Source organism: Falco peregrinus, chromosome 9 (assembly GCF_023634155.1).
Source record: "Falco peregrinus isolate bFalPer1 chromosome 9, bFalPer1.pri, whole genome shotgun sequence".
NCBI lineage: Eukaryota > Metazoa > Chordata > Aves > Falconiformes > Falconidae > Falco > Falco peregrinus.
Genome location: NC_073729.1, coordinates 20,629,408 through 20,657,332, shown reverse-complemented (window position 1 = coordinate 20,657,332; position 27,925 = coordinate 20,629,408). Strand labels below are relative to the sequence as shown.

At 38.9% G+C, this 27,925-nt stretch overlaps 1 protein-coding gene across 6 annotated transcripts; it reads right to left on the bottom strand.

The window, feature by feature from the left end:
* Positions 1-73: 73 nt before the first annotated feature.
* On the bottom strand, positions 74-26,841 carry BUB1B (BUB1 mitotic checkpoint serine/threonine kinase B). 6 transcript variants are annotated; one of them, XM_055814091.1, is made up of 24 exons: positions 26,739-26,841; positions 25,885-26,047; positions 23,723-23,782; positions 23,338-23,482; positions 22,209-22,405; positions 21,928-22,106; positions 21,610-21,803; positions 19,591-19,685; positions 17,182-17,411; positions 16,731-16,843; positions 15,007-15,104; positions 14,673-14,725; positions 14,115-14,225; positions 13,786-13,870; positions 13,314-13,413; positions 12,035-12,321; positions 10,925-11,115; positions 8,681-8,821; positions 8,395-8,507; positions 7,966-8,127; positions 7,104-7,246; positions 5,383-5,554; positions 4,901-5,007; positions 74-627 (listed from the first exon to the last, which is right to left on the bottom strand). In XM_055814091.1, exons 2-24 carry the CDS (start codon positions 26,025-26,027, stop codon positions 438-440), a joined length of 3,309 nt encoding a protein of 1,102 aa, XP_055670066.1. In that variant the 5' UTR covers positions 26,028-26,047; positions 26,739-26,841; the 3' UTR covers positions 74-437. The 6 variants fall into 6 exon arrangements, with proteins under 6 accessions (XP_055670066.1, XP_055670065.1, XP_055670067.1 ...); XM_055814090.1 differs by having other exon boundaries at positions 26,341-26,810; XM_055814092.1 differs by having other exon boundaries at positions 14,115-14,222; positions 26,341-26,810.
* Between the last annotated feature and the right edge of the window lie 1,084 nt (positions 26,842-27,925).

The window sequence follows — 27,925 nt, the reverse complement described above, 5'->3', positions numbered from 1 at the left end:
CAAAAGCACTCCAGCAGTGATACTAAATCAAGCCTTTTGAAACCATCCGACAGTAATGTTTAATATGACAGAGTTGCTATCAAAATAAAACTTTATTGATGAAACACTAATTAAAAGACCAACTAAATGTAGGACAAAGACTTCAGAGACTGCAATGTGAACTAGGTATTAAACACATTTTTAAGGAACTACACAACAAAGGGAGAGGCCAGTTATGACAACAGTTTCCTACGGCAAATTGCTCGGACACAGTCTAGTTCGCATAGCTAGTTTAGGAAGTTATTTATGCTCTGATGCAGTATCACCATTCTTCAGCAAGTTCCATGTGAAGTATCGCAGAAACCGCTACAATCACTGTTCAGGCTTACATTTGAAAAAAAAATAAGTTAACAACATATTCCTCTCTATAATACAAAATATACCTGCCCTCTATGAAATCACAGGAAGTTCTCCAAGAGGAAAGTTTCTCCCAGTGCAGCTAAGGATTCACAAAGTCGTTCTTGGAAGCAGCTGTCAAACATGTCACTTATTTCCTCTTTTAACTCCCTCAGCAGAGGCACTGTGGCCTTACCATCTGCATTCAGAATTCGCTCAAAAAGTTTACTCCAGAAATCACTGTCAACAGTCCTAAAACAAACAGAGAAGTTTTCAGTGAAACAGTATGCACACACAACATGTCTGACAAGATTTCCATTCATATTCAGCACTAAACCCCCTGGAAGAACCAAGTCTGAAATAACAGTTTCACTCACATGAGTAAATGTAACGGAAAACTAGGAATGTATTATATTTATATGTGTGGGCCCGTTTCTCTCTCTTAGTAGGTTTCTGGATAGTAACAAGACAGGCTGTTCCACAGGTATATCAAATACACTATTTTTACAGTTACCTTTCCTAGCGTACCTGACCACTATTGCCATTCACAATGAGTCCCAGTACCTTCAATTTAAAGCAGTTATCAAAAGCATTATTTGAACCAACAAAGTTGGAAGACTCCTTTCATGAAAAAGGGATAGAGGTAAATCTTATTCCCCTATTTGCAAGTTAAGTTCACAGGTCAATATTAAAGGAAAATGGCAAGAGAAATGAAGGGGGGGGGGGGGGGGGGGGAGGGATTGTTTACAGCCAGTTTAACTTTCTTTTTTCCCCTGCATCCATCTGCCAGAGCTCTCATAGAGATAACATTTCAAAGACAATTAATAGTAATAAATCCCCTCTCTCCCAGATATACCCACACAACATGAATAAAAAGGTTAAATGACTCATTAAACCCTCAGAAAACTGATATAAGAGCTAACCCTTTGTTCTTCAGTCCTGCACTGAAGTCCATAGACTGCACTGCTTCTGAATACTGAAGCAATTCTCTCCCTCAAGCTAGGAGTTACGTTGGCTTTTGAACAAATTATCTGCCTCTGCTTTGTAAGTGACTCACAAAACAGCAGCAACCATAGTCTCAGAAGGAATCTGGCCTGTGCTATTACACTAGCAACTCTTACATTTTCTAAAATAATGAAGTCATACAAAACCTAACCAAGAAAACAAACATGCAAGACTTGAGGCCATTTTCTTCATGGTCTGAGACAAGTAAGAGGCATAGCAGAGAAGGTTCAATGTTAGTAAGGACATCTAGGGAGTTACAAGTGACAAAAATAGCCCTAAAAATTCAAATACAGCTTCTATATACGATCTCACATAAGCCAGCACAGCTGAAGTTTCCTAAAATAGGATAGTGAAAACAGGAAAACTAAAAATGCTCCTGAAACTGAAAAATTTCCACATCCATTTTTTAATAATGGTAACATGCTAAAAACCCCTCCCCTGAAAAACATGTCAGCCTTACAGTAATGCCCAAAATGAAAAAAGAAACTTGGTCAGAATTCACATTCTACCTTTTCAGAAGTCTTTACCACTACGTTTAAATGTTTTGCATTCATTCTGTCACCTTTTAAGTGGGTTCTGATTTATTGAATGCCATTGGCCTTAGAAGAACAATTTTGTGCTTTGCCTTGCAGTTCCCCACTGCTTTGGTATTTTTTGAACTGGTAGTAAAATTAGTGGCTCTACCAGTCACTCTACTATCTTTACATTTGTTTAATGTTTTAAAATATTTAAGTCCTTTTTAAAAAGCATTCCTAAGATAAGGAGATCATGGTTGTTACATATAACACTTGTCAGCCTTCTAGTAAGAAGCCATCTTTCTATTTGTCACTGCCTAAATTCTCAGAACATTCTTTGAGGAAAATCATCTTGTCAATACAACCCTCAAAAAAACCCCAAAACACCCAAACAACCAAAGCAGCCAAACCAACCCCCAAAGAAAGAAAAAAAATCCAATTTCCAAGTCACTTAGCAGAAAGGACAGAAGTAGCATGACCTTTACCAAAAAAAAGTAGAATTACTAAAAGCAACAGGGAAAAAAAAAAAAAGTGTCCTGCTTGCAACACCCATGAAGATGCATCACTGCCATGCGTCGCTGTATGCAAAGGATAAAGTGCAAGATTAATATCCATCAGCTGACTTTCTCAGGGAAGTGCTTCATTGTGCAGCCCCTTCTGGTGGATGAAGATTCCCTGCAGCAGTAACCTTGCTTGTCAGAGACTGCTTGAGAATTTATTGAAAGCTTCAAATTGACTGAGGAGGTGTTGTCAATTAGTAAGAGCTAAAACACACTAAAAGAGCTACACATGAATGGAAAAAAGATTCAGTGCAGATTCCTTATTCCCACATAATAAAAATGCCTCATTTATGCTGTTGATCTATGACTTCATTGTAACATGTAACTAAAGCACCTATACAAACATTTCTTGGAATTCTTGATATTGAAAAATAAGTACAGGAGATGAATAATAAATCTATCGCACTTTCAGAAGCAAAGTAGAAGACAAGATGGAAAATGGAAATTCCTTATTTGTACTCTAAACTTTGAAGCAGTTACAATATACCCCAGTGAGTGACGAGCCATTACAGCCTCATTCCAACCACATAGAACTCATGCCCAGGCTTTACCTTCTTCCTCCTTTGTCTCCTCTAGCCCTTCACAGGTCTCACTCCCCTTCTACCCAAGTCTTCCTCCAAGTTCTGCCTCTACCCAGAGATCTACATCTTTTGATTCACTGTCTCCAGCTTTAACTGAAATTCTTTTCCAATTGACCCCTCCCCTCCAAACTCCCCCTAACAGCCAGCCCTATCCTTCCAATATCAGACCTACTACACCTGTTACTCAGCTTCTCCTGCTCCAGTTATTCAGCCAGTTATAGCTATTTTTCCCATACCCACATCCTGATCAAGTCTGCAACACCCTGTTCCTACCTTCTCAACTTAGGCTTTCTATGGCTTCATCTGCAATAGCTCAATTTAATCTCTTGTGGAATTAAAAAAAAACAAGTAAAAAAATTTAAATTAAAAAAAGGAAACACTATCAGAAATCTGTCCCTCTATCCCCACAGAATATTGTTAAAAACAGATCATGTTCTGATAGAAATTAATATACAAGAGTCCTATTATTCAGAGCAGGTCAGATTTACATAGCTCAAAGATATGTAATGTTAGAATATCTGTCAGTGGAGAGCAAAAGCTAGTCTCCATCAATGATTTCATTGCCTTTTTTGCCCACCCCCCCCTTTTTAAAGTATTTCTGAAACAAAGGCAGTATAAGATACATATTTACTGCCAACCTATGCATCATTGATATTCATTTCTTCAGAGAACAATCACCCTTGGCGATTTTGTTCTTCACAACCTAGTCCTGTAAGTTGATCCTCTGAAGAAAAATCAAAAGCTACAGGGTACAGTATGGTATGCATAGCAAGGGCTCAGCAAAAGCCTGCTCTAGCCTTGTAACTACTCATATCAATAGTAGAAAAATGGATATATATCCAGTAAAGAAAAAAAGCATTTCTTCCACTGTACACAGTTTAAGAAGATGAGGATTTTTCATTTTGGGGTTGTTTTTTGTTTTTTTTTCACTCCAAAGGTTGAATACAACAAACTAGGGGGTATAAGTAATGCAGGTTGCTAGGGAACTGGACAACTCCCAGCTGGTAGTAGGTTTTCTTAAAGCAAGATTACAGAAGTATATCCACACAGCAAGTGTGGCTAATATACTATGGTCCTGAATGCAGATATCTGTCAAGTATTTTCTGTCATGAGTTGAGAGTTCTGGAAAATCCTTATGAAATGCTAAGGCAGAAAATTCTGCAGGATGTGACTAACAAAATAAACAAGCGTTTAATCTAAGAACAAACAAAGGGTATATGAAGGCAGAGTAGTCTTATAGCCAAAACACGTGGCTAAAAGAGAGCAGTATTAATACCTGAAAACACACAGCAGCTTCCAAGAAGAAGCTACTTGCACATGCATCTTACATTATAACTTTAAATTATTTTCCTTCTTGTGTCTGTATACTCTTTTTGCAACTCTTTTTTGTAACAGACAGAACTTAGTCTGTACTAAGTGTGTTTAAGAACAGTGTCTTAGAAGCCTTTCAATATAGCCTAGAATGAAAAAAAAAAAGCAGAAAACCAAAATAAATCTCAATTTCTAAAAACAAGATGTTCATGTAATTTTTTCCCTCAACACCCACTTCGAAACTTCTCCAAGCTTGATCTATCAAGTGAAAAGAGAGACTAAAGTAGTCTGGTCTGAAAGGATAGAAAAAGCAAAATCATCATAACTGGACTGTCAGGCTCATATTCAGCTTAAAATTGTCTCCTACACAGCACTAAAGCTACTACACAATAAACAAGTCTAGTAGCTTCAAAATTTAAATCATCACAGAACTAATGCTTTTGGCACAACAGCACAAAGTTCTGTGTTTACGCTTTGAAGATGGTACTACTGTAAAGAAAGTGAAGGGTTAGAAGTCTGCTTTCACAGCAGCCTCCTCTGCAAAAGGACTTACCTCGACACATTTTGTCTGATTTTCCAGATGGAATCCTCTTGATAGACCTGGACATGATCCCCAAACAGCATCAAATGGACTATATCTGCAATGCCAACCAAGTCTATCTGCAATCACAACAAACATCATAAAATTCAACCTCAGTTTCTGCAATCCACTACAGATTTCTCCTTTTGTGCTTTCACAGATTTAAGTCTGAATTGGTCTTTGCATCAGAATCTTCCAGAGACCTGCTAAGCAAGAAAACTTCAAAAAGTAAAATTCTGGTCTTATTGTAGGTTCTTAAATAAATACAATAGTCACATTCAACAGCACTTCCAAACCCTTCACTTCATGCCAAAGAGTTAATCAGATTGAAAATTTTCTTTATTCAATATTTATTGATAAGAGCTTTCTCAGTGTTTGCAAAATATAATTTAAGAAAATAGAGATTTTGTAAAGGAAACACAGTAACTGAGATGTCCTGCTAAACAGGAACTCACCTGATAAGGAAAAGAACTTTTTGTCAGAAGCTGTTGTCCATGATGGGTCTGAAATATGGGAAAGCTGCTGGGCAAACTTACTCGAGACTGTAATCTCAAATCTAGACTGTGAGAGAAATCCACTATCTTCAGAGCTCTTGCCATCTCATCATTAGCAAATGGATCACAGATTCTGAGCAAAGGAAATAAATGAAGCAACAAACTTGAGTTTCGGTTTTTGAGTTTTTTTTAATGAAACTTAACAGTGTAGCAAAGGTGAGTCTTAGCTATGTCAATGCTCCCCTCTGATGGTTAGCTTAAGAACTACTGCTGAAAAGACTACCCCCGGATGGGGAATCGGCTGGCAGCCTGAAGCTTAGAGAGGATACTGCTATCTCCAGAGTACACAATGGGAAACATTAAAGGGTTAAGGATGATACTGTTTCGATGTTGTCACAGTTATCTGAAACACAGCTAGTGAACAGGAGAATAGCACAATGTTTAGCAATTCTCCCTCCCCTTCAAAATCTGAGAATACTTTATAGAAGGAAGAATTAAGCTTCACAATACTTTAATAAACCTTTCTTGATCTACACACCAGGGAGGACAAACAGAAAGGGCAGTGAGGAGTATCTGTATAGATGACAGCGTACTGCCAAGCCAACAACATAAACAGATCACACTTCTCACTGCTGTTCTTACATACTTGTATGCTATGAGCATATTTTGTAAATTTATGCTATGCACTTGTCCTAGGATAGTTTTTGCTGCCTAAGAAAAACAAATACCACTGTCCTAACTTTTTGGCAGTTTGGTTTGTATTTGCCACACGGAAGTCCAGCAGGAGATACCCAAGTCCATCAGGCCACTGTTAGAGCAGTGATATCCAAAATAGGATGCAGGCACCCTAAGAAATGTGCAAGACAATCCATTGGGGGGTGTGAAGAAAATATTAGAAATTCAGTAGTACATGTACATAAAATTTATATTGTTTATTTATAGAAGTCATAAATAAAATAAAAATATTATAAACAAAATATATTGGGCCTGTGCATGTTAGATGACTGTAGGTTCAAAACAAATTCCAAGTTAATAGCTATTTTTAACCTATCAGTCAAGAACAGCCTTAGTGAATTTCTTCTAATGGAATAACATCTTAATCATCAGACATTCCAAAGTTACTGTCTTCCCACACTTAGTTCACAGATCACATTCCAAGGGACTTGTGACTTTGTTAATATAATACAGGAAAGAGCTTAAAGAAGAAAACTAGATCTGTGCATCAAGTTACAAGCTGGACTGTAGTGGAAGCTAAGGAATCTGTTTAAGAGTGTGTATGGATATTCCAGTCCCACCTGCCCTTTGCCTTCTAATTTCCTGTTTCTCAGATACATAAAACCAGAAGGCAAGTTATTTACCAGTATTCAGTTATCTGTCCAGTATGTTGGTAAAGTAAAAAGTTGAGAACACAGGCAATAGCAAAACCATTTTGTTTAGTATAAGTTTTACAACATCACTGCATACTATTTCTATGGAAATAAACTAAAGAAAGGTTTATTCCTAAACAAAGTGTTTTCACTGTTTTTCAGAAGAGTAAAATATTTTTGCTGTAGCCTAAAAAAAACAAAAGCCACTGGACTGCAATATCAGTACCCCAGCTAAAGAGGAGAAATTACAAAAGCGCAAGAGCTGTAGCTGAAAGAGTATTATACATCCTCGCATATTCACACAAAGAGACAAACCTGTCTCCCAGAAAGAACGTCTCTGGATTCAGATCTCCATGGACAATCTCTGCTTTGTGGAGCTTCTCTACCACACCCAGAAGATTATAAACAACCAGCAGGATAACTTCCTCTGTAACGGGCTTACAGGCACGAATAACATCCTAAAAACAGGGAATAAACATGTATCTATGTGCCATTCTACCTTTGATTAAGTGAAATATTTATAGCTCACCTTTTTTTCCTTACTCATGCGTAGAGATAACAGTCCTAGCCTAAATTCATAAAATCTGATTTTGCCTGTGATCAGCCCAGCCAGAATTACAAAGAACCATAAGCCATTCAGAGACACTATTATTCAGAAGTGGACAAAAGATCAGGAGGAGGAAATTGAACTGAAGACTGAAATCACCATTTAATTTGTAGTCTATTTACATGCAACAATTCAAAACGCACTTACAAGACTATATAAAATGCAAATCCTTCAGCAAGACACTAAATGCTATATAACCTTGCTATAGCAGACTGGAAGACTGGAACTCATTGAAAGATATCAGGTTAAACAAGAGTTTTAGATGCAAACCTTGTGGAATAACAGGTGGTTCCTGGCTCAGGTTGTTCAACACTCATGAACAAGGAATATGTAAAAACTTGGTTTGAGTTTGTCTCTGAAAAGCACATGATCTATGAATGCGAAACCAGCTCTAACTGAGGCTGTAACAGACGATCCTGATTTGTACATAAACAAACCCCAGAGAATCTAGATTGCAGAATTAAACACGTGAAGCTATGTTCAGCAATGAGCATAATGACAAGAAAAACTCAGTAATGGTACCTATGCAAGATTTCACATCTTCTACAGTTATGCTTTATCTGTACTGACCCCAATTGTGAAGCGATTTATACCCCTGTGCAAAACAGCACAGCCATCTTGATACAAGTAACAGCTGCAATTCTCACTGAAGCTCTGGTCAAAGTCAGTATTCAAACGCTGCTGTAACTGAAGCGTGATATAAAAATCCCAAGGCACAGGCTGAGAATGCACCTACAGGAAGGTACATAGGAAGAACATTTATTTTTGGAATGAAGCGAAAATTGCTCATCTTCATATTCTTTTCACCCTCTTTTTTTCCTCCCCATTTTATCAAGGAAAAAACTTTTAGTTTATATCGACAACTAGAAAGAGAACTTGAAGTAGCTGACTTCACACACGGAATTCAGAAATTAAGACCAAACTTACAACATTTTACTTTATACTGGCTGAGGAGATTTTAACATTTCCCATTTGTATAATAACCATCACATGTGTTACCTTTATTGCAAATCCCTTTGCATCCAACTGGGTGAAGTTAGCTGGAATGGCAAAAACCATCTTGTTTTCTTCATTGGTCCAGTATTCCCATTTGATACAATAAGTCTCACTTCCTGTTACAAAAGTATACATTCATGAGCTGTCACAGCAAATATACATACCCAGGCTGTTCAAGTTATTCTCCCTCTATACCTCATAAAACTAGTGAGGATGAGTATGAAGCTTATTTCAAACCAATTAGAACATCAATAGGTCCCTTGCACTGTGGAGAGTCTGGCATACCTACCTAGCTCAACTTCTTTCTCCAACTCCATGACAGGCAGAGTGCCAGTCTCCAAATGAAAATCTGGAGAAGCAGTCAATGTTTCTGGCATAGGATCTAAAAGTTTTTTACGTTGTTCAGCACTCCACTGAGTTACATCATCACCTGGGAAGACAAGTAATAGAAACAGATGAGCTGAAACTAGGTGTTGAGTCTCTGTGACTTGATTATATCTGTCAAGAAAAAGCAAGCTGGATATTGGAAGCTTTCTATCTGCATACTAATTTACCACATCACCTTTCAGCAAGCCCATTAATCTCTTTCCAATAGTTTCTTGTTCCGTGAAGCGAACAAGACATTCATCTTTGAAACTACCTCACAGACTAATGTCATCATAAGGTCTCGACGATTATACTGTAGCATCATGTAAAATGTCTCTTTTACAAGAGACCAAAGCTCTAGATTAGGTACATCTGCTCAGCCACAGCAGAACTCAAATTCATTTTGCAAAGTAACACTCCATTTTTACATCTATGTCTAGATTAAGTGATTAGCTTGTGATTTTTTAAATGAAAGGTTTTATCGGAATTCACTCCTTGGAATACAGCAGGGGTTTAATGTAAGAAAAGGAAAACAAAGTTGGACTCCAACTCTGCTGCTAACTGTAATATTAGGAATTTAATGGCTTTTACCTCCTCAAAGACACACAAAATAATTACATGTAGGTCTGGGTTTATTTTCCTGCATAACAGGACAGAGAGAAGGTCATTCAATAGACAAGTTCATCTGTACAAAACCAAGGTAGCCTGAAAAGCATTTATCTCAGAGTAAAACACAGCAGAGCTAGACAGCTTCAGTTGACTTCCTCTCCCAAAGACTATGGCTAGTAACGAGTGACAACATTTTAAGCTTCCACAGTACAAGAGTAAGAAACAAGAGTATTATTACTTACTGTTATATTTATGAAACAATTTATATTTATGAAAAGCATTGCAGTAAGATATCGCTCAGAAAGTAATTCTGTGAAAATAGATCCAGGAAGCATTGTAGGTTGAAGGCTAAATAGGTGTTCCGATATTTTACCATCGCAAACATATTTACTGGCATGCCTTACAGGAATAAACTGACAGACACCTGATGTAACTTTTCTGCTCTTTGCAACATAAAGGAGTCCTCAGTAGAATTACTACATCCAGCTTGAGAACAGTTCAAGGAAGATTGTACAGAAAGGAAGAAAAAAGCAACAGGAATGATCAAAAGTTTAAGAAAGGACCGTTAAAGCATCTGAACACATGCCTTTTTCTGAAAAAAACCTGCAAAGATTCTTCATCTTGCCCTAAAGATTAGTGCGTATGATGAGTGTAATATCTATCAAAAATATTTCAGCTATTTTAGTAACAACACACTGTTAATTTTATTTTCATTCCAGGTCTCGAGCATGCCTCGTTATAAAATAGTCTGCAGACACACAATAACATATTCTTCTCTAGAGCAGATACACAGAATTTTCAGATACACAGTTCTAATTAAAATACCATAAATAGAAATCAAAGGAGTTAAAGGCAGGTTAAACACCTTGAAAACTGTCATTTAACACAAACCTAATTCTACAGGCCATATTTTGAAGGCTTTTTGTGACCATACCTGTTCTAACTGTAATATAAAAATTGATAACAGAGAGAAACAAAGGTATTTTTGGCTAGAAGAAAAAAAAAAAAAAGAAAAAAAAAAGAGAAGAAATTAACTACATTTAAGTACCAGTGTTGTTTTCCTTCAATAGGAAAAACACAGCGGCAAAACAGCACTATAGTTTACAGCAAAGTTAAAAGTGCAAATTTAAAACCAAAATTATGCAGCTTTCACTAGATTTTAAATTCACATTCACCTTTTTCAACATGGCACTTAAACACACAGTGCGATTGGAGAGAGGAAAAAAATTAAGAGAAAACAAAGGCATCTTAGAGGTTCTTACTACTATCCAGTGCAAATTTTTTTTTAATTTGACCTCATTACTCCTACACAGTCCCTGCTTTAATACATTAGATAGCTTCTCTGTCACATTAATATTTACATTGTTTGGATGCTGACAAGCATGCAATACTATATACCTCACTACTACTTCTGACAAGTGAGACATAACTTTAGTCACAAGTCAAAGTAATGGGAAATATGCATAAAGTAGAGAATAGAGGTAGTAAAGAAAAAACACCATAGTTTAGTGACAGTTGCAAGTTATTTGCTGAGAGTGAAACTCAGTTTAGTACTAACCAGTAATGTTTTCATTGGTACCTCCACAATCACTAGCCATTTCAGCAGGCAAGCTCTGAGCAAGTTCCAGTTTCTCAGGGATATGCAGGTATTTAATAGTAGATATTTGTGTAACAGAGGACCGAGAAGATCCTGAGGAGACAGAACCACCTGACGAACGAGTATCTTCCAGGCTTGCTTCCATGATCGGGCTGTAAATAAAGTCATCAGCTATTCAGACTTTCAGAAGATATGGTGCCTAGATAATACCAGCCTAGTGACTATGAAAAGATACTGTGCACTCCCAGACTTCATGTTAAAGAATCCCTTTCCCAACCTTAGTGGAAAACCAAGTTATGTCAGAGCTTCATTTTAGCTTCGGTGATTGTTTATACTCAAAATTAACCTGTAGACTAAGATTCTATCTTCCCTGCCACTAAATATGACTGCTACAACAGAAGACATGCTGAATGTTTATTACTCCCTTTGCTGCCAAAATTCAGACCTACAGTGTTTTTAAAGCAAGGGAAATAACTCTTGCTCTTCCTTCCCAATTATAATCAGTACAGCTTCCCAGGGAACTTGCCAAGTAAACAAACACCTTCAGCATGATATACATGTTTACATACTAACAGCTAGCAAATCACACTCAGTTCTGAAGTAAGAAAACACTATAAAACAGATGGTTTTTTTCTCTACAATGATAAGAAACAGGAGGTGGTATGCCAGTTTTTTTTCCTCCAGCTTTTCTCCTCTGAAGGAACCTAAGCTATAATCACCAGATGCATTTTGTATACTAACTACAGAAGTGTAAAAGTATAAAAGGAACTAATGATTCTACTGTTAACCTCTGGTTACAAAGACAGAATGTGTTTATTAATTTATTTGCAAATTGTTTGGTAGAAAAAGCATGGAGTTAAGTCCTGCAGCAGTGATACTAAAAAGCCAAGTGGGCTTGCTATTGCCTCTTAAATCTGCTGAAGGCAAAATGGACCACAAGCTAGAGAAATGGCTGTTTTCAGTATATTCTGCTTTCTTCAGAAAATTTTTTCTTCAGCAACAGGACAGTGTAACCACAGCCTATGAAAGACACACAGGAAAAGGGGCTTAAGATGCTTTGCTGTTAATTACCTCAGTTTGTTTACATCAAGAACTCCATTGTACTCTCCCTGACAAACCAGCGCTTCCTGATTCAGAGGCACACTCTTAGATTCTGGACAGCCTTCCTTCAGGACACCCTGTGAAAAAGCAGAAGTTGGGACTCTCTGAGCTAGCACCCCATGAAAGGGTGTTGAGGCCAGGTGGGCAGCCCTAACAAAGTCACACGTGTCTTCTGGGTTGGCACAAAGAGTTTTGTTCTTGTAGGAGCCTGTCACAATTGCATCTTCAGTCAACGGTTCAATTCCATTCAGCTCATCCTGAAAAAAACAGGTTGAGACAGTAAAAAGCCTGTAGATTTTATGTTGAATTTTCTTTTAATTTACTTAAAAGCTGAACATTTCTTTCTCCCACCCCACCACTTTCCAAAATGAAACTGATGCTCAGTCTTCATGTCCTCTACCTATATTGCTACTCAGTTTGAGTAACTGAACCCTAACTGTAACTGTGCATTTTTTCCCAGCTAGAAGGGGTAGCTTTGTTACCTTCTAGAGTGCTGCAGAGCTGCCACCAAGTGTTAACAGCTACTCAGTATCTACCACTGCAGAAGTCTGTTTCAGTTCAGTTAAAGCACGTTATTAAGGCGTTTATAAAAATGACTCTAGAACCAAAATCAGCATAATGCTCACCATGCTTGACCCTGCTAAGTATTTCATATTGTAGTTGTTCAAAATCCTTCTCGGCTCAGAAAGAAATCCTCTCACTCAACCAGTCTAAAGGTCTATCACATCATACAGTAATTAAGTCCTTTGGTGAGAATAGCAACTACCATCTCTATTGAAAGCTTTACAAATGTCTGCAAAACTGCCACAAAGACATATAGCTTAGGAAACAAGATACAAAGGTTTAAGGGAGTCAAACATATGGTACTTTGGGTGAGGAACACAGAAGCAGAGATGCTTGTTTGGGCACATGGCAAGAAAGTGTATGGAACAGGAAGCAGCGTTCAAGAGTGCAGCTCTTCATCACACAAACTTTTTAGAGTAATCCTGGCCACTAATCAGTTGTTTAAAATTCGGAAGTCTCCTTACTATAATCTCCATATTAGCCATCCTAAAGTCTAATAAAAGCATGAGATTTCCAGTGTAATCTTAACATAACCCAATTCAAGTACTGCCATGCCAGACAAGTTTATAATCCCTGCTTATCACACATGTCAGTCCAGCCAGTCTCATTCAGTTCAACAACTGACATTCTATTTTGGTTTCTCCTTCACAGGAAATCTGCTGTGGGGTAAAAATTGTTTCCTTACACAGGCTTCTGGTGATGCACTTTCCTTTGCAGTAAGAGAATCTGAAGGTTTACGAACAGCAAGAGGGCGCTGAGCACTCTTCTGTGTATGATCTGCAGAACTAAGATAAAGTTACATTTCATTAAATGTTTATTACAGCTGTTTCTGATCTTCAATAGAGATTCTTCTCAAGAGTTTACTGATGATTTCATTCTACCACTTTCTACTACAGAAGAACTAGCTCTTCAGAATGACAGAAGTTTATATAGCAGCTTCAATAGTTCTAGATTGAGGAGGAACAACAGGAGAGTATTTCCTCATCATGGACTTCTCAAGTAGAGTAATGAAATAAAACAAAAAAATACAAACAAAACAAAAAACCCCACATCCATACCAGAAATACTAGAAACAGTACTGCACTTCAACTGCTACAGAAAGCAATTTGATACTTCAGTTCTCCCTACCCTTGAAATCTAGGTCTTAATAATCCTACCTTATATTCTGACTTGATGAAGTAGAGGATTCATCAAATATGGAGAAAAATGTAGCAGGATCTGGTGGGAGAGGGAGACCAACATCTGTAAATAAAAAAAACAAGAGACTCCATTATAGCAGTTTTTCCACAACAGCGTATCCAATGCTATTCAAAATATTTAATACAGTCTAAAAAAATACCAGTCCTAGAGCAGGAAATTAGAGCACGAGCATTTTAAAGAAACCTATTAGAAGAGGCTTGGTTTTGTAGTGTTAATATACCACAGTTTGACTACCATATTATGTTAGCTAGCTTGCTCTTTTTAGAACATATTTCAGAATTTGTACCTTTTTTCCCAAGGCTGGCCTCATCTCCCTGTCCCTCCTGTTCATCCTCAGAATTTAAAAACACGTTTCCCTTTCGTGTATCTGGGCATACATCAAGAGATTGGATAACTTCTGTCAACAGTCACAACAGTCAATTCAGGTCAAAAGTAAATTTATTCAGCACACACCCTTCCCAACAACAAAAGTGAATATATAATTTCTGATTTTATTCCTCTACCAACTCTTCCGAGGAAGAAAGGACTTAGTGTTAAACTATCTTTGTCCTCTCTTACAGATTTTAGTAAGACTGCGTATATGAAAGTGAGGAAAGCTCTTCAGCTATTAAAAGAAAAAAGCTCTTCTGCTTGAAAATAGTTTCAAATAGTGACAATTCTCAGACTTCAGATGCTTTGCCTTTTGCTGAATATGGTTAAAGGCACTACTAGCATGTTCTAATTTTCATTCTTCTAATTCATCTAGACTTTTGGATTTAGTTTGTTGCAGTCTTGCTATTCATATAAAAGAACACTTCTCTTTAACCTAACCTTCTCCTTAATCATAAAAAATTTAAATACTTACCCTCAGAACAAGATAGTTTATGTAGCTGAGTATCTTCAGAGACCCGGAATTCACTGTAAAAGAGATAAACATGTTTCTTGTATTTTACAGACACCTTCACAAAACATAAGATTGTAAAAAAGGTAAGCCAAACTGACATATGCTACTTGTAAGAAGTTAAAATCCCTCAGACAATCAGAAATAAACGCAGATTACAGGTCCTGGTCACAGGCTGACACCTAGGGGTATATTCCATTCTGCCTGTGGAAATGGGCTGTTAGTGATTCCATGTTACTCATAACTAATCATCCCCACAAACTTTCTCACTGTAGGCAAAAAAAAAATCCAGTATTACCTTTGCAATTGAGGCTGTTTCTCCCCAACTCCAGTTGCACTGGAAAAAGTAAATCCTTGCAGTCCCAAAGCTGGCAAAGCTTCTGTTATCTCTGTTGGCTGTAGAAACGAAACTCTATTTTGATTCTACAGTGATGGAACCACAAGCCATGCAACAAGGTTCCAAGAGCATTATGATAATCCTGTGTAAGTCATTAAAGCCCTGATTAATAATTGTCTTTAGACATTTTTATTTGTACTTAATTTACTTGCATGAAAAATAGTCCATTCTTACTGCTTAGTATAGTTAAAATGCATAATTTTACTCTTTGCAACCATATATATATAACTTTCATAGATTTTATTCTGCAACTATTAGAGACATATGTAAGCAGTTACATCGCTTACATTAAACACTATTTCATTATTTAAAACACTTACAAGGCATTGTTTTGGAAATGGGGGGGGAGAAGGGGGAGAGTGGAGAGAAGGACTGTTCTTTACTAGACCAACCGATGAGGCTGGGAAGAGGAAAAACTTTAAAATAGTTAACTTTTACTTGTTATTTGCAACCAATAAGAAAACTGGGATTTAAAAACTACCTAGCAACAACAGACCAAAGTATACTTGCTTGAAAGATACTCTGCTCGAGATAGGTCTGCATAGAAAAGGAAAAAAAATATCGAATACATAATAAGGCATACTACCATCTATAAAGCTTTGAGACAAACCAGATATGGCTTTGTGTACTGTTCTTGGCTGGGATAGAGACGATTTTCCTCATAGTAACTAGTATGGTGCTATGTTTTAGATTTTTGACCAAATAAACTGGCATTTTAGCTATTGCTGAGCAGTGCTTACACAGCATCAAGGTCTTCTGTTCTTCATGCTGCCATCCCAGCAAGTAGGTTGGGAAGGGATACAGCTCAGACAGCTGACCCCAACTGCCTGAAAGGATATTCCATACCATATGACATCATGCTCAGCAATAAAATCTAGAGGAAGGTGGGGGACAGTCAGAATTATGTCATTTGTCTTCCCAACTAACCATGATGAAGCCCTGCTTTCCTGTAAGTGACTACACATCCGGCTGCCAGTGGGAAGTAGTGAATGAATTTCTTGTTTCGCTTTGCTTGTGTGCACAGCTTTTGATTTACCTGCTGAACTGTCCTTATCTCAACCCATGAGTGTTCTCACTTATACCCCTCCAATTCTCTCCTCTATCCCAATGAGGCAGAGCAAGCAAGCGGATATGTGGTGCTTAGTAAGCACGCCACTTTGCAACCCTTCACTTCTTTCCCTAGTTCCAGCTTCTCCTGTCTTCTTTTGCACTACAAATTCTCTATATAAAAGGAAACCACACATGAATAGAGCTTAAGGGCAAGCAATTCACCCTTAAGCATTTGGCATACCTTTACTTAAAAAAGTTTAGAAGTTTATACCTTAGCATAAGTATATTGTCTGACTGTTAACAAACTTAATACTTGTGAAGGAGCACTACAAAAAGTCTTTGATATACATTCCTATAGTGAAAGGATATGACTTGGGGACAAGCAGGGGAGAAGAAAAGAAATATTTCTCTGAGCACTCATTTACTGGGTGATACATGCACATAGTAGACTGAAGCATACTTTCAAAAAAAGTTTAAATGTCAGCCAAAGATAAACTTATTAGATATTGCTCCTCCTTTGGTACTTTTACTTAAGAGTAGCTATTTGTAAAAGAACTGTTAAATGAGGACAATACCTGTTCACATACTTGTTTCTGCTTGTCATCATCTTTCTTCTTTAATTTCTTCTCCAGCTCTTCAATCTTCCTTTGTATTTCTTCCTTCTTCTGTGCTATGGCCTGCATCTCCTCTAAGGAAGAAAAGCTTATAAAGCACAATATGTATTCTCCTCTAAGGAAGAAAAGCTTATAAAGCACAATATGTATTTCACATGCAATTTGTGACTAAAGCCAAAATTATTTTTAAAGGGGCTAAAATCTCTGGCAGTCTTTCTCTGTTTCATGGCTTACATGTAAAGCTCTCACGTCACTCATGTCACTCTCTCTATACTTCAGAGCAATTATATAACTATTCCAGTAGAAAAAGAAAAGCAGCTGCAATAACAAACAGCTGTATGCTGACAAGAAATAAGAATAATTTTATGATTCCATCTCAGAAAGTCTTATGCCATCCCATTTTGAAGCATACCTTCGGCTTTCTTCTTTGCTTTCTTTCTGTAGATTTCAGCTCTGATCTCTTCCAAAGAGAATTCTTCAACTCCAGCATAAACTTTATCTTTACAGTACATCACCATGTCTTTCTTTTCTTGAGTATCCTGCTGATGATTTTTTTGCACTCGCTGTAGTGGGTCCTCGTCTTTCTCAGGTTTGTGAGCACTTAAAACATGGTTTATGCTGGGCTCAATTTTGCAGGGAGTCCTGAAAAAAACATGTAGTTAGTACTTTGATTATATGTACTTCACTGTAATGCAGAAAAGCAAGCATAGGAGAGAAAACTGCTAAATTCAGAATCTAGTTGTAGAATAGCGTAAAGACATTCTGTTCTGTTGATAGAAAAAACAAACATGAAAAATGGAATGATAGCACATAAAAGGCAAGTATACCAACACAGAACTGTGTAACAAAAAAAACAAACGCAAAATAAAATGTTAATAAGGCCCAATCAAGAGCACATAAAATTCTTATGATACTCTGAATTGCTGTGCATTGGGGAGCAGGGTCTAGGTTTACTTTAAGCTCCATCATTCTGCGTGACCAATACAGGTGGCAAGTCCCTCATCATCCTATAAAACAGAGTTTATCAGGGCACAGGGGCAAAAAAAATAAGCAGTAGGACTTAAAAATGGAAGATCTTGGACTAGATTAAGCATTAGCATTTTAGATTAAGAAAAAAAAGGAAGATTTAAGGTGCAATAAGAGGAGAATTTGCTCATGGAGAATGCTTTGCATGCTGAGTGACAGAAATTGAATGTGTCATTACAAAACCCAAAACAAACACCAAAAAAAATTCAATAAAACCCCCAAACCATCACTGTACAGTGAAAGGAATAGCAGTCAATTTCTTACCTTGAAAGTGGCTTCTGAAAACACTACATGTTCATTTCAGGAGAGAGGAACTAGAATGTGTACACTTTTACAGATACTAGTAATCTAGACCACAGCAGCAATTATCTGTACCTCAATAAAACATGATCTGAACAACTGATCTTAAAAAAAAAAGTAGCATGAACTGTGGTCTGCATAAATATTTCAAAAGAAAACACAGTGGACAGTTCTAAGACATCTGGTTTTGTATGTGAATGGACTCACAACCCTAAAACTATTTGGGAGATTAGGAGGCAAATAGGTGTTCCTAACGGTTGGAAGCTTTTTAAAAGCATTTTTAGCAGGGGGTGGGGCCTTACTACCAAGATCACTACAGGGTCCTTCTGCCCAAATGTCTAGATGACAGCTGATGTCACGATTTGCATGTTTACAGTTTCAACCCAACACTTCCAGAATTGATATGGCATCATGAGGGAACTGACTCAAACGAGGAAAAAAGTAAATCTGCTTTTAAACTTTCAACTCTATAGTATAAAACTACATACAAATTCTCTGCTCAAGTTGCTTACAGGTAAATTCCCCAGTATAAAGACGTGTGCTGCCTTCTGTAAATAGTGTCTTCATATGAGAGACCAGCACGTTAAGAGATTTAATTCTATGGCATCACCGACTTTCAGGAGCAAGAAATAAGTCTTACAGCTTAGACGGAAGTTTAGTTTTGTTTTTTTTTTAACATACCCTTAAACTAAATTATGGATGTCCTTGGTCAGAGCTATTCTGCAGTCCACATGCAACACACAAAACCCGCAGGAATAACCCATGCTGTTAGCCACCTTTCAGCATTCTTTGATTATAGGCAATTCAGAACCACGGAAGCTGCCCATCAAACATTCTTTGCCACTTCTCTCCTAGGAAGAGCTTATGTATTCTCTGGCCATCATTAGCGGCAGAAAAAGAAAGGTAAGCAGCTTTGCAAAACAATGCATTTGCCTCTGCTCTAACAAAACAGAGTAACCCCACCCCTTGGGATTTATCAGCACTTCAGTGAGCACCATACAAGCAGGAAGGTAATTTCAGGCAAAACAGCACACTCCTCCATGACCTAAGTAACACTGTTGTCATGGAAACTTTGATAGCTTGTTTCAGAATAAAATTCCAGATAGCTTGAGCACAGAGTTCCCAAGACAAAGGAAAACAGCAATAAGCCTGTCTCAATTCAGGGCTGCTTTCAGAACAAGCAACATCCTAAGAGAGGTAACTGTGTTTTTGTGCTAACACACTGGGTTAAGCTATTAAACTAATTAGCATACATAAATACGTTATAGGCTCCCACATAATGAGCAGCAATAGGCAAATACCTCCCATGTCCTTATGCATCCTCCACGGAAGCCTCTGCCACCAAGCTAAAGCACAAAAAGCTTCCAGGCTGACAGACTTTAAAATTCCTGTAGATCAAGAGGCTTGACTACTTGGCAAAACAAGTCAGAATTTTACAAAGCAGCTTTGATCATTTCAAATGCAATCCTCATTTCAAACAGAAGTGAAGACTCACATGAGTTGCTGCTGAGCTGACTCTTCCACATATGGAGTGAAATCAGGCAGCGGGAAGGGCACCTCTATACCAGTATTTGCACTGCTGTGAGGACGCTGAGGAAGGAAAAGTCAATGTTAACAGCTTAAAGATTAATTTTTAGACTCTACATTACTCTGTACTCTGATTCTCCCTTTTCCCTACAAATATTTGGCTCATTTATAGTTCTTGTTATTTAAAAAACTTAAACCTGATAGACTTTTCTAAGATAAATTTACAAGATTAATTTCATTCTGATACATAAACTGTTACAGACCACCTGAACACTAGCACCTAAAAAAGCAAGACAAACTCTTCCTGCATGTCCTCATTAGTACCTAGTTTCTGTTATTATGAGAAAATGTTGGTCAAGCTGCATATTCCAGTTGCTCCTCATTTGTTTTCCAGAAATGCTATAGTCGTCATTTTTCAGCCAAGACTGTTTCATTTTATCATGGTATTCCTTCTGCTGTAGGAACCTCCAGAATTTTCAATTTTCCTCTCAGAGGCCATTCCAACATCACAAAAACCCCTTAACTGCTTCTGAGGTTCATTATTTAAGAGAAGACGGAATTTAGCCTGAAAACACACTACTCATCTACCAATCTGAAATCCCCCTAGACTCTTAAGCAGAAAAAGTTACACAGTGGGGATATTTCACAAAAGAACTTCTCTTTCCAACCATTTTTCAAACTGTTTACTTAGCCACCGGCAACAAAAGAGAAGCCCCTTTCCTCTGTGCACCTTTTAATATCTCACAGCATTCACAAAATGTTATTCCTTCACAAGCCAGAACTAGCGTGACATTTCAGTGCAGTTAAACATCCTCAACTCTTCTGCTAGCTGCAGATTTTTATTTTTCTTTTAATTACATCTAAAATTTCATTAAAGGAGGAACACAGAACTCTAAGGACAGACATTAAAAGCATATAGAAGTGTCTGGGGATCAAAATGAATACGTTGACCAGCCCAAAGCAAGACAACTGATAAAAGAAGTTTACATTAATAATTCCTCATCATCATTCTTCTCAGCTAAATGAAACCTGTGATTTACTGAACTCTTCCAGTCACTTAACCAAATTGCTTTGTATCTGGTAGTAATTATTCCTGGAGTTTCCATGAATTTCAGCCCATTTGCTTCCCTCCTCTCATCCTAGTTTCTGTTTCCAAGCTTCATTTATACTGACTCCTATATTGAGAAGTCTAAAACATTTTTATCACCCAATTACTTTCTATTCTTCCCCTCTAATCTACAAAGAACAGAGGAACGCTGAGGGTTATGAAATAAACTTAATTTCATAGGATTTATTTCCTTCAGATAACATCCTGGATCATTTCTCCAGAAGGGCTTAAACACCTGTAGCACAGCTGTTCCTTTTCATGTCTCCAGCATTAGTTTAAACCATTGGAACCTACTTTCTGTCATCCTATTGACAGGATAATCATTCCATTGATACAGTAGTTCTTCAATTCTTTTGATCTCCGCTCTTCTATTTTCCTCACAAGCACTTCAAAAACAGACTTGTGGAATGCTGTACATGCCTTATTTTCATAAGATGGGCAACAAAATCTTCCTTCAGGTTGTATTGCGTGGTATGAGTTTAACTCTTGCTCTTCTTTCTTACAAAATTAACTAATGTCTGGCTTGTCTCCCTTTCTTTGGCTAGTGTTTTCCCTCTTGTATTCCTTTTCTGCCCTCCGAACAGTTTGGCAGGCCATCTCCACCAATTTTTCCAGTTAGCAAGAATTACAACTTCTTGATTTAAGAGCTCTAGAGCTTTTTAAACTCATTCTAGTAAGATCAGCTTGCTAAACTTGAATAGGCTACGCACAGCCAGACTCTTTAGGAAGAAGCTAGGAAGATTTGTAGTTACAAATAGACACAAAACCCAGGCAAGGGAGAAGGAATATGACCTTGTCTCTGGGATTATCATGATGAAGAGGTCATCAGCTCACACACGCCTTCCTCTTTTTTTGCCAGTCCATTTTGAGACTACTTACCCTGCCAGAGTTCCAAGGTCCTGCACCGAGTTCATTCTCCTTGGCCCTTGGAGCTGGAGGTGCTGTCCATGGCTGTGTTTTAAGTACAGGAACCTCAGGTCCAGAAGCTGAATTTTCATCAAACACAGCAAAACCCGGATTATTTGAAAGTTGCTGAGAAGTTAGTGTCTGGAAGCTGCTGGTTTGATTCGTGGCTATAAGCAAAAAGATTTATACAAATTAAATTTCAGCTATCACAACTATCACACCCTAGTGCAAATTCCACAAGTAGAAGATGTAACTCTCGCATTAATGTGTCATTTCAGCAATGGAACGTACCTATAAGTGCATCTCCTACACGACTAATTGGGGCTCTCACTTTTTTCTTCCCCCTGCCTTTTAGATCGGCCAATGAGCTTCTCTGAGGTTCTGCAGTCCCCAGAAGACCCACATCATCTTCATCAGGAGCCTCCTCAAGCCCCAGTAGAGTCTGCCGAGAAACACGGATCTGAAACTGCCTGAGAAAAATGTTGGAGAAGTCAGCATGAAGGTCCTTGTGCCAGGTATCTACTGATATACATAAGCCTAATTTAAGCTCTTCCTTTTAGCTGGAAGCTTACCTGTGACGAGACTGGAGTTTGTCCAAAGGCTCAGCCTTGCGCTGAAGACCTTCCTGGAATATCAAATCTGCTTTCTTAAAACTTCCTCTAGCCTCAAGTTCTTCTGCCCATGTGATGTAGAGTAATGCCAGTGTTGTGCCAATTTCCTGGCTATGTAGGTAACTGTACAGATCCAAAGGCTCGTTACAACAATTTCCCTGAAAGAACCAAAGTATCTCAGTAATCACATTGGACTACAAAAGATTCCAAGTCAACGTTTGTGCTTTGATGCCTCCTGTGAGATCCCACCGATTTCAATACAAGTCTTACAGGAGCAGCTGTAAGGCCAGGACATACAATTGTATCATGTCACAGCACACAATGTAAAGGATTCAATAGGAGAATAACAACGATAATGAGAAAAACCTCTGACTGCATGTACATATTTGTCAATATTACCACCAATCCCTTAACTCTAGCCTATATATTCAAAATGAGTCATTTCTTAGATTTTTAACTGAGAATTCAACGATTGAACTATGTCATATTAGTTTTCCTGAGAATAGTTATTTTAGCTTTATCTAAAGTGTAGCATATTATCAGTTTCAGAACTGGCAAATCAGCTCAGGAAGCTAAACCTGGAGAAAAGCTGCTTTAGGAAGACAAGAACAATAAAAACTGTAGCAATGGAAAGACAGGGCAAGACCAGAACACACTCAGCTTGGTTTTGCTTAAATGCAGGATGTGGATACAAGAGAGTTAAAAGTTAGGCTAATGGGTAGGACAGATATAACACTTAAAATGTATCTTGAAATCACTTGTCTCCTTAAATATATAATCAAGCTCTACTTGATTAAGCTACATTCTAACTAGCTTTTTCAAAACAGAACTTCTGGAGTTTGTAGCTGTCCAAACAGAACATAAAAATATGAATAAAAAACAGAATAAAAAAATGTTTGAAGATCCTATTGAAAATGAGAAGTGGAATTCAAGAGTAGGCAACACATTTGCAGAGTGATACTTCTAATAGTACAACGGATGTACTACATATTATTTGACACTTGTCAGAAAAATCAGCTTCACTGTGCACAAATGACATGACATGTACCACAAAAAAGCAGCACACAAGACATATTTGCAAAACACTCACAAACTTGAGCCAGAGATTAAGATAGCGGGGATCTTTGTAGTACCGCTGCTGTTCATTGAGTGCTTTCACTGCCCTTTCCAATATGGCTGCGAGATTGCTCTCCTTTCCACCTTGGGGGAAGGTTTGCTCTGTCCACTTGATGTACCTAGAGATGGAATGTATTCATAGGAAGTCAGTTCTGAATAAGGCACAAGGCCTCTGTTTCAGTATCACATAAGGAGATTCAGAAAAAAATTAGTAATAGTATTGAAACACAACATATCATTCAAAAAAACTGTTACAGATTTTATCTTTTAATGAGTTTCTTATTAAATTAGAATATTTTTTCCCAATCTTTTACAAGAATATCTGACCTTTCTATTCTGTCTTCCAAAATAAAACTTACCGGTCCCAGACATCCAGTGGATCATCTCCAGAGTAAAATCTGATTTCAGATTCAAACGCCCTAAAAAAAAAAAATTATCCATCCAATAAATATACATGTGTAACTGTAAAGATGTTTTCTATACTGTAAACTAAGACCTTCACTCTCACTTATATCATTTTGTAGGTCTATCAAAAAAAGGCTAGGTTAGTGTATATTTAGGCTTGAGCTCTTACTGAGACCAGAAGAATAAATAAAAAATAAGCCTTTGCACTTTTCTTGAAAACAAAAGCATTGGGAAATGTATCGTCACTTAACAAGAACAGATACACATCTGTCCTGATTTCAGCTGCGATAGTGTTATTTTTCTTCTCAGTAGCTAGTGAGTGCTGTGTTTTGGATTTAGTATCAGAACAATGTTGATAACACAGTGATGTTTTCAGTTGTTGCTGAGTGATGTTCATACTGTGTCAAAGACTTCTCAGTTTCTTAGACTCTGCCAGTGAGAAGGGACGGGCACAAGAAATCGCGAGGGGACACAGTCAGAGCAGCTGACCTCAATTAGCCAAAGGGATATTCCATACCATAGAATGTCAGGTCCAGTATATAAATGGGGTCTTGCTGTTCAGGGATTGGCTGGGCATCAGTCAGTGGGTGCTGAGAATTGTATTATGCATCGCTTGTTTTTCCCTTCCCTTTAGACCTTATTCCTCTCTCCTCCTCTCTCCTTTTCGTTATCATCATCATCATTTATTTTATTGCAATTATTAAGGTGTTCTTACCTCAATGCTCAAATTTTACCTTTTTACCCAGCTCTCCTCCCTCTCCCACTGGGTGGTGGAACAAGCTGCATGATACTTAGTTGCCAGTTGGAGTTAAACCATAACAGCATCTTTTAAAAGGGTATTTCCAAGAATTCTACTAGCCCAAAGCTTATACGGTTGCCCTTGACAGAATGTTTGTTCTATTATGAAGAGTTATTATTAGACAGATATATGGTGAAGTTTAATTTTTGCATAACGCATCCCTTATTTAAGTATAGGAGAAAGTTGAAACACACAAGATGATGGAAAAGCGTGATGATCAGACAGCTACAGAACTGCACCAGAGAACAGTGAAGACACACTGAAGTGGCCACGCTGATAGTCATCATTTTGTCTCATTCAACTCCTGTGCATCATTCCATCCCTACAACATGACTACTTCACTCTTAGGCAGCCCATCAAGAAAGAAAACCACCTTGCAGTTTGACAAGAACACCAGCCTGTGTTTAGCAGTGGCTCTAACTTGACCTTGTAGAGCTCCCCAGGCAGTCCCTTCTTGAAAGGCTGTGCTCAACCGTAACACCTCACAAACATAATGAGTCAAGTTGGACAAACCCTCTGCCGACCCCAGTATAGTAACAATTCCATGGCTTTCCATGAAGAAAAAAAATATCCAGATCCAGCTGATAAGCACTGGTTCAGTAAGTACTGGGCAGGTGTTCACAGACTGTAGCATTTCACATAAAATGACCCAGATGGTTCAGCATGACAAGTACCAGTGCTTCCAATTCTGACAACACAGTATGGACATAACTATGCAGACTCTTCACAAAGTCAACTTGGCCTTTCACAGGGCATGGAAATTTGAGGATCAGACAACAGAAATATAACCAAATAGGTTTGGGACACAAGATGCCCTTGAAATCATACAGTCATACTTGTGGAATACTGTATGCAACACAAGCCAAACTCAAGCTGACTTTACGCACTCAAGCATCCTTGCAATACAAAGATGACAGAGATACCTGTTTTGTGCCTCTATTATGATAGTAGGAAGTATTCATCTCCTAAGAAACACTCTGCTTCAATAGATTATTGTAGCAAAGAAAAAAATATCTCTTCTCCTTGTAACCTATATGGTTTTTTTCATAATGAATACATTTAAAAGCACAACTGAATCTCCCTAGTGTTTGCTGTTTCAATGCTCCTTTGCAAACCTGTAAGCAGTGGTCAATACCGTACAGCACCCACAGCAAGTAGCCCTAAATACCTGGAGTGCGACAGTAGAGTAGATGTCTATTACTAAACTTCTTTCAAACTTTTGTTAGTGCCTATGAGATTAGTACGGCTACATATAACAGAAAAAATAATGAAGAGGTAGGAAGATAAGGGGAAAGAAGGTATCAAAACACTGCTCACTGTTTTTTGAGCTGAACAGCCGTGTGGACAGAGGTCTCCTTCTGAGCCAGTGCCTCCTGCAAGGCAGACATGACACGCCCCTGCCGAAGGGGCTGCACATTCTCTTTGCTCAGCTCCCACTCATCGCTGCAGTCCTGTGACATAACAGCCTCTCCTTTAAATTCTGCGTTAATAACAAGAGTGATAAGGAATTGATTCATTAGGCAGGATAATAACCAGAGACGACAGATCCACCACACACTTTCTGTCCAGCCAATAAGCACAGCGTTTAGGTCCCCAACTTTTGGAGGGAATTGTGCATTTAATTCCCCTCCCCATATGGGAATAATACAAAACGAGCTAAAGCACTTCTTCACAGTCAAGAACCTCAGGCAGGTGATGTTAGCAGAAAATACTACTAAAGTTAAGCTGCTTCCCTGCCCAGCTGCGTGCTCCCTTCCTCCCCCCCAAGATTACCCCCGCCTCTGAGGCTGGCGAGCGGCGACCTCCGGCCGAGGGGAGCCTCGGCAGCACCGTCAGCCGAGTCGGGCCGCTCTGGCGCTTCACCCACGAGGAGCTGTAGCGGGCTGGCAGCACTCGACCCCCGCCTCCCTGCCGCTGAGGCGGCGCCGGCGCCCGGAGGAGACGAGGACCGCGGCGGAGACCCCCACCTCGCACCGCACGCAAGCGAGCGGCCACAGAGCGAGAGGAGCCGCTGGCTGCGCGGCTCCAATATGGCGGCTCGGCCCTGAGGCGCACCCCCAGCCCCTCTTCCCGCCTCGCAGCCGGGGTCCCTCACGCCGGGATAAGGGGCCGGCGCCCTCCCGGCAGCGGGAACCGTCCCTCAGCCCGCCGGAGCCCACAGCCACACGCACGCGAGAGCGGAGGTCGCAACTCCCCGGCGAGCGCGCGAGCTCCCCGCCACAACAGCAGCCCTGCCTCAGCCGCCTTCAAAATTCAAACTCCAACAGCCGCCAGCCTCCTCCCCATTGGCCAGCGCGCTCCCCACGCCCTCCCGGATTGGTTCCGCCCCAAGCCGGCCCTGTGCATCATGGGAATTATGCTTCTCCTCTGGTGGCTCGCGCCGCCGGCTGCCGGCGGGAAGGAATGCATAACTTTTTTTATGATTAATGGCCTTATAATTAAACCCATCTAAAAGGCAGCTGTCACCCCAAGGAACATTTCAGCATTCTGCGTTTCCTGCCTGCACGTGTGCCTGTTGTTTCCCTTGCTCAGCTCTGGTGCTCGCCTGACCTGGCAGCGGCTCTGGTAACGGCCGAGATCTGCTGATTTCTCCACGTTCTCTGCTAGAAAAACAGAAGATAATTCTGTTATTTTCTCTGAGGGCCCTCAGAGCTTGGATTTAGTTTGGCGATCTTGTCACAGAAAATCTCGCTTTTCAGATATCTGTTAAATACAATGCAGCCTTTGAGGCCCCCTAAACTGGCTCCAAGTGACCTCTTTGGTCCGAACAAGTGAGTGTAATCAGAAGTACTAGCTCAGGCCCCAGCGGCAGTGTTGTTGTGTTAATGTCATGCTCAACTCGGTCAATTGCCTTCTCTTCTATAGCACTGCAAGACAGAACTAATTGGCGCAACAGCCTGCCCTAATATTGCTATGCTGCATCCAGTGCCAGACCAGCGAGAGACCAATTTTTTCCACTCTGCCCTTACTTACATTGTACAGAGATGTCCTCAGTTAGCAACCTAATAAGACGGCTGAAGAATTTTAACAGCTTCCCACACCAGTTTCAAATTGTTCTTCAGCATTGGCTTGTGTTGCTGCAGGCTAACTGAAATCACTCTGGACTAGTTTACCTTTCTTTAAGTTAAAAGTTGGGGTCATAATAAAATCCAGTATCTTCAGTGGAGATGTCCTGCTCCCTTCTGCATTCTATATCTGCAAAAAATGCAATATGGGGCAGGTGAGAAAAAAATTGCCTTAGACATGGGCAGAAATTTCCTGTAATAGAGATTAGCTGCCTGCTATTATTAGAAAGGTGCTCAATTTAAAAAAAAACTATTTCTTATACAGCAAATTTAATATTTCATGAGTAAAAAGT

What these genes read in the sequence shown, in the direction of transcription:
- BUB1B (XM_055814091.1), bottom strand. Translation starts at nt 26,027, where the DNA reads ATGTCACAGGACTGCAGCGATGAGTGGGAGCTGAGCAAAGAGAATGTG. An exon ending in GCTGTTCAGCTCAAAAAACA is followed by an intron (nt 23,783 to 25,884) that starts GTGAGCAGTGTT and finishes TTTTTTTTTTAG; the next exon opens with GGCGTTTGAATCTGAAATCA. An exon ending in TGTAGGAGATGCACTTATAG is followed by an intron (nt 21,804 to 21,927) that starts GTACGTTCCATT and finishes TTTTGCTTATAG; the next exon opens with CCACGAATCAAACCAGCAGC.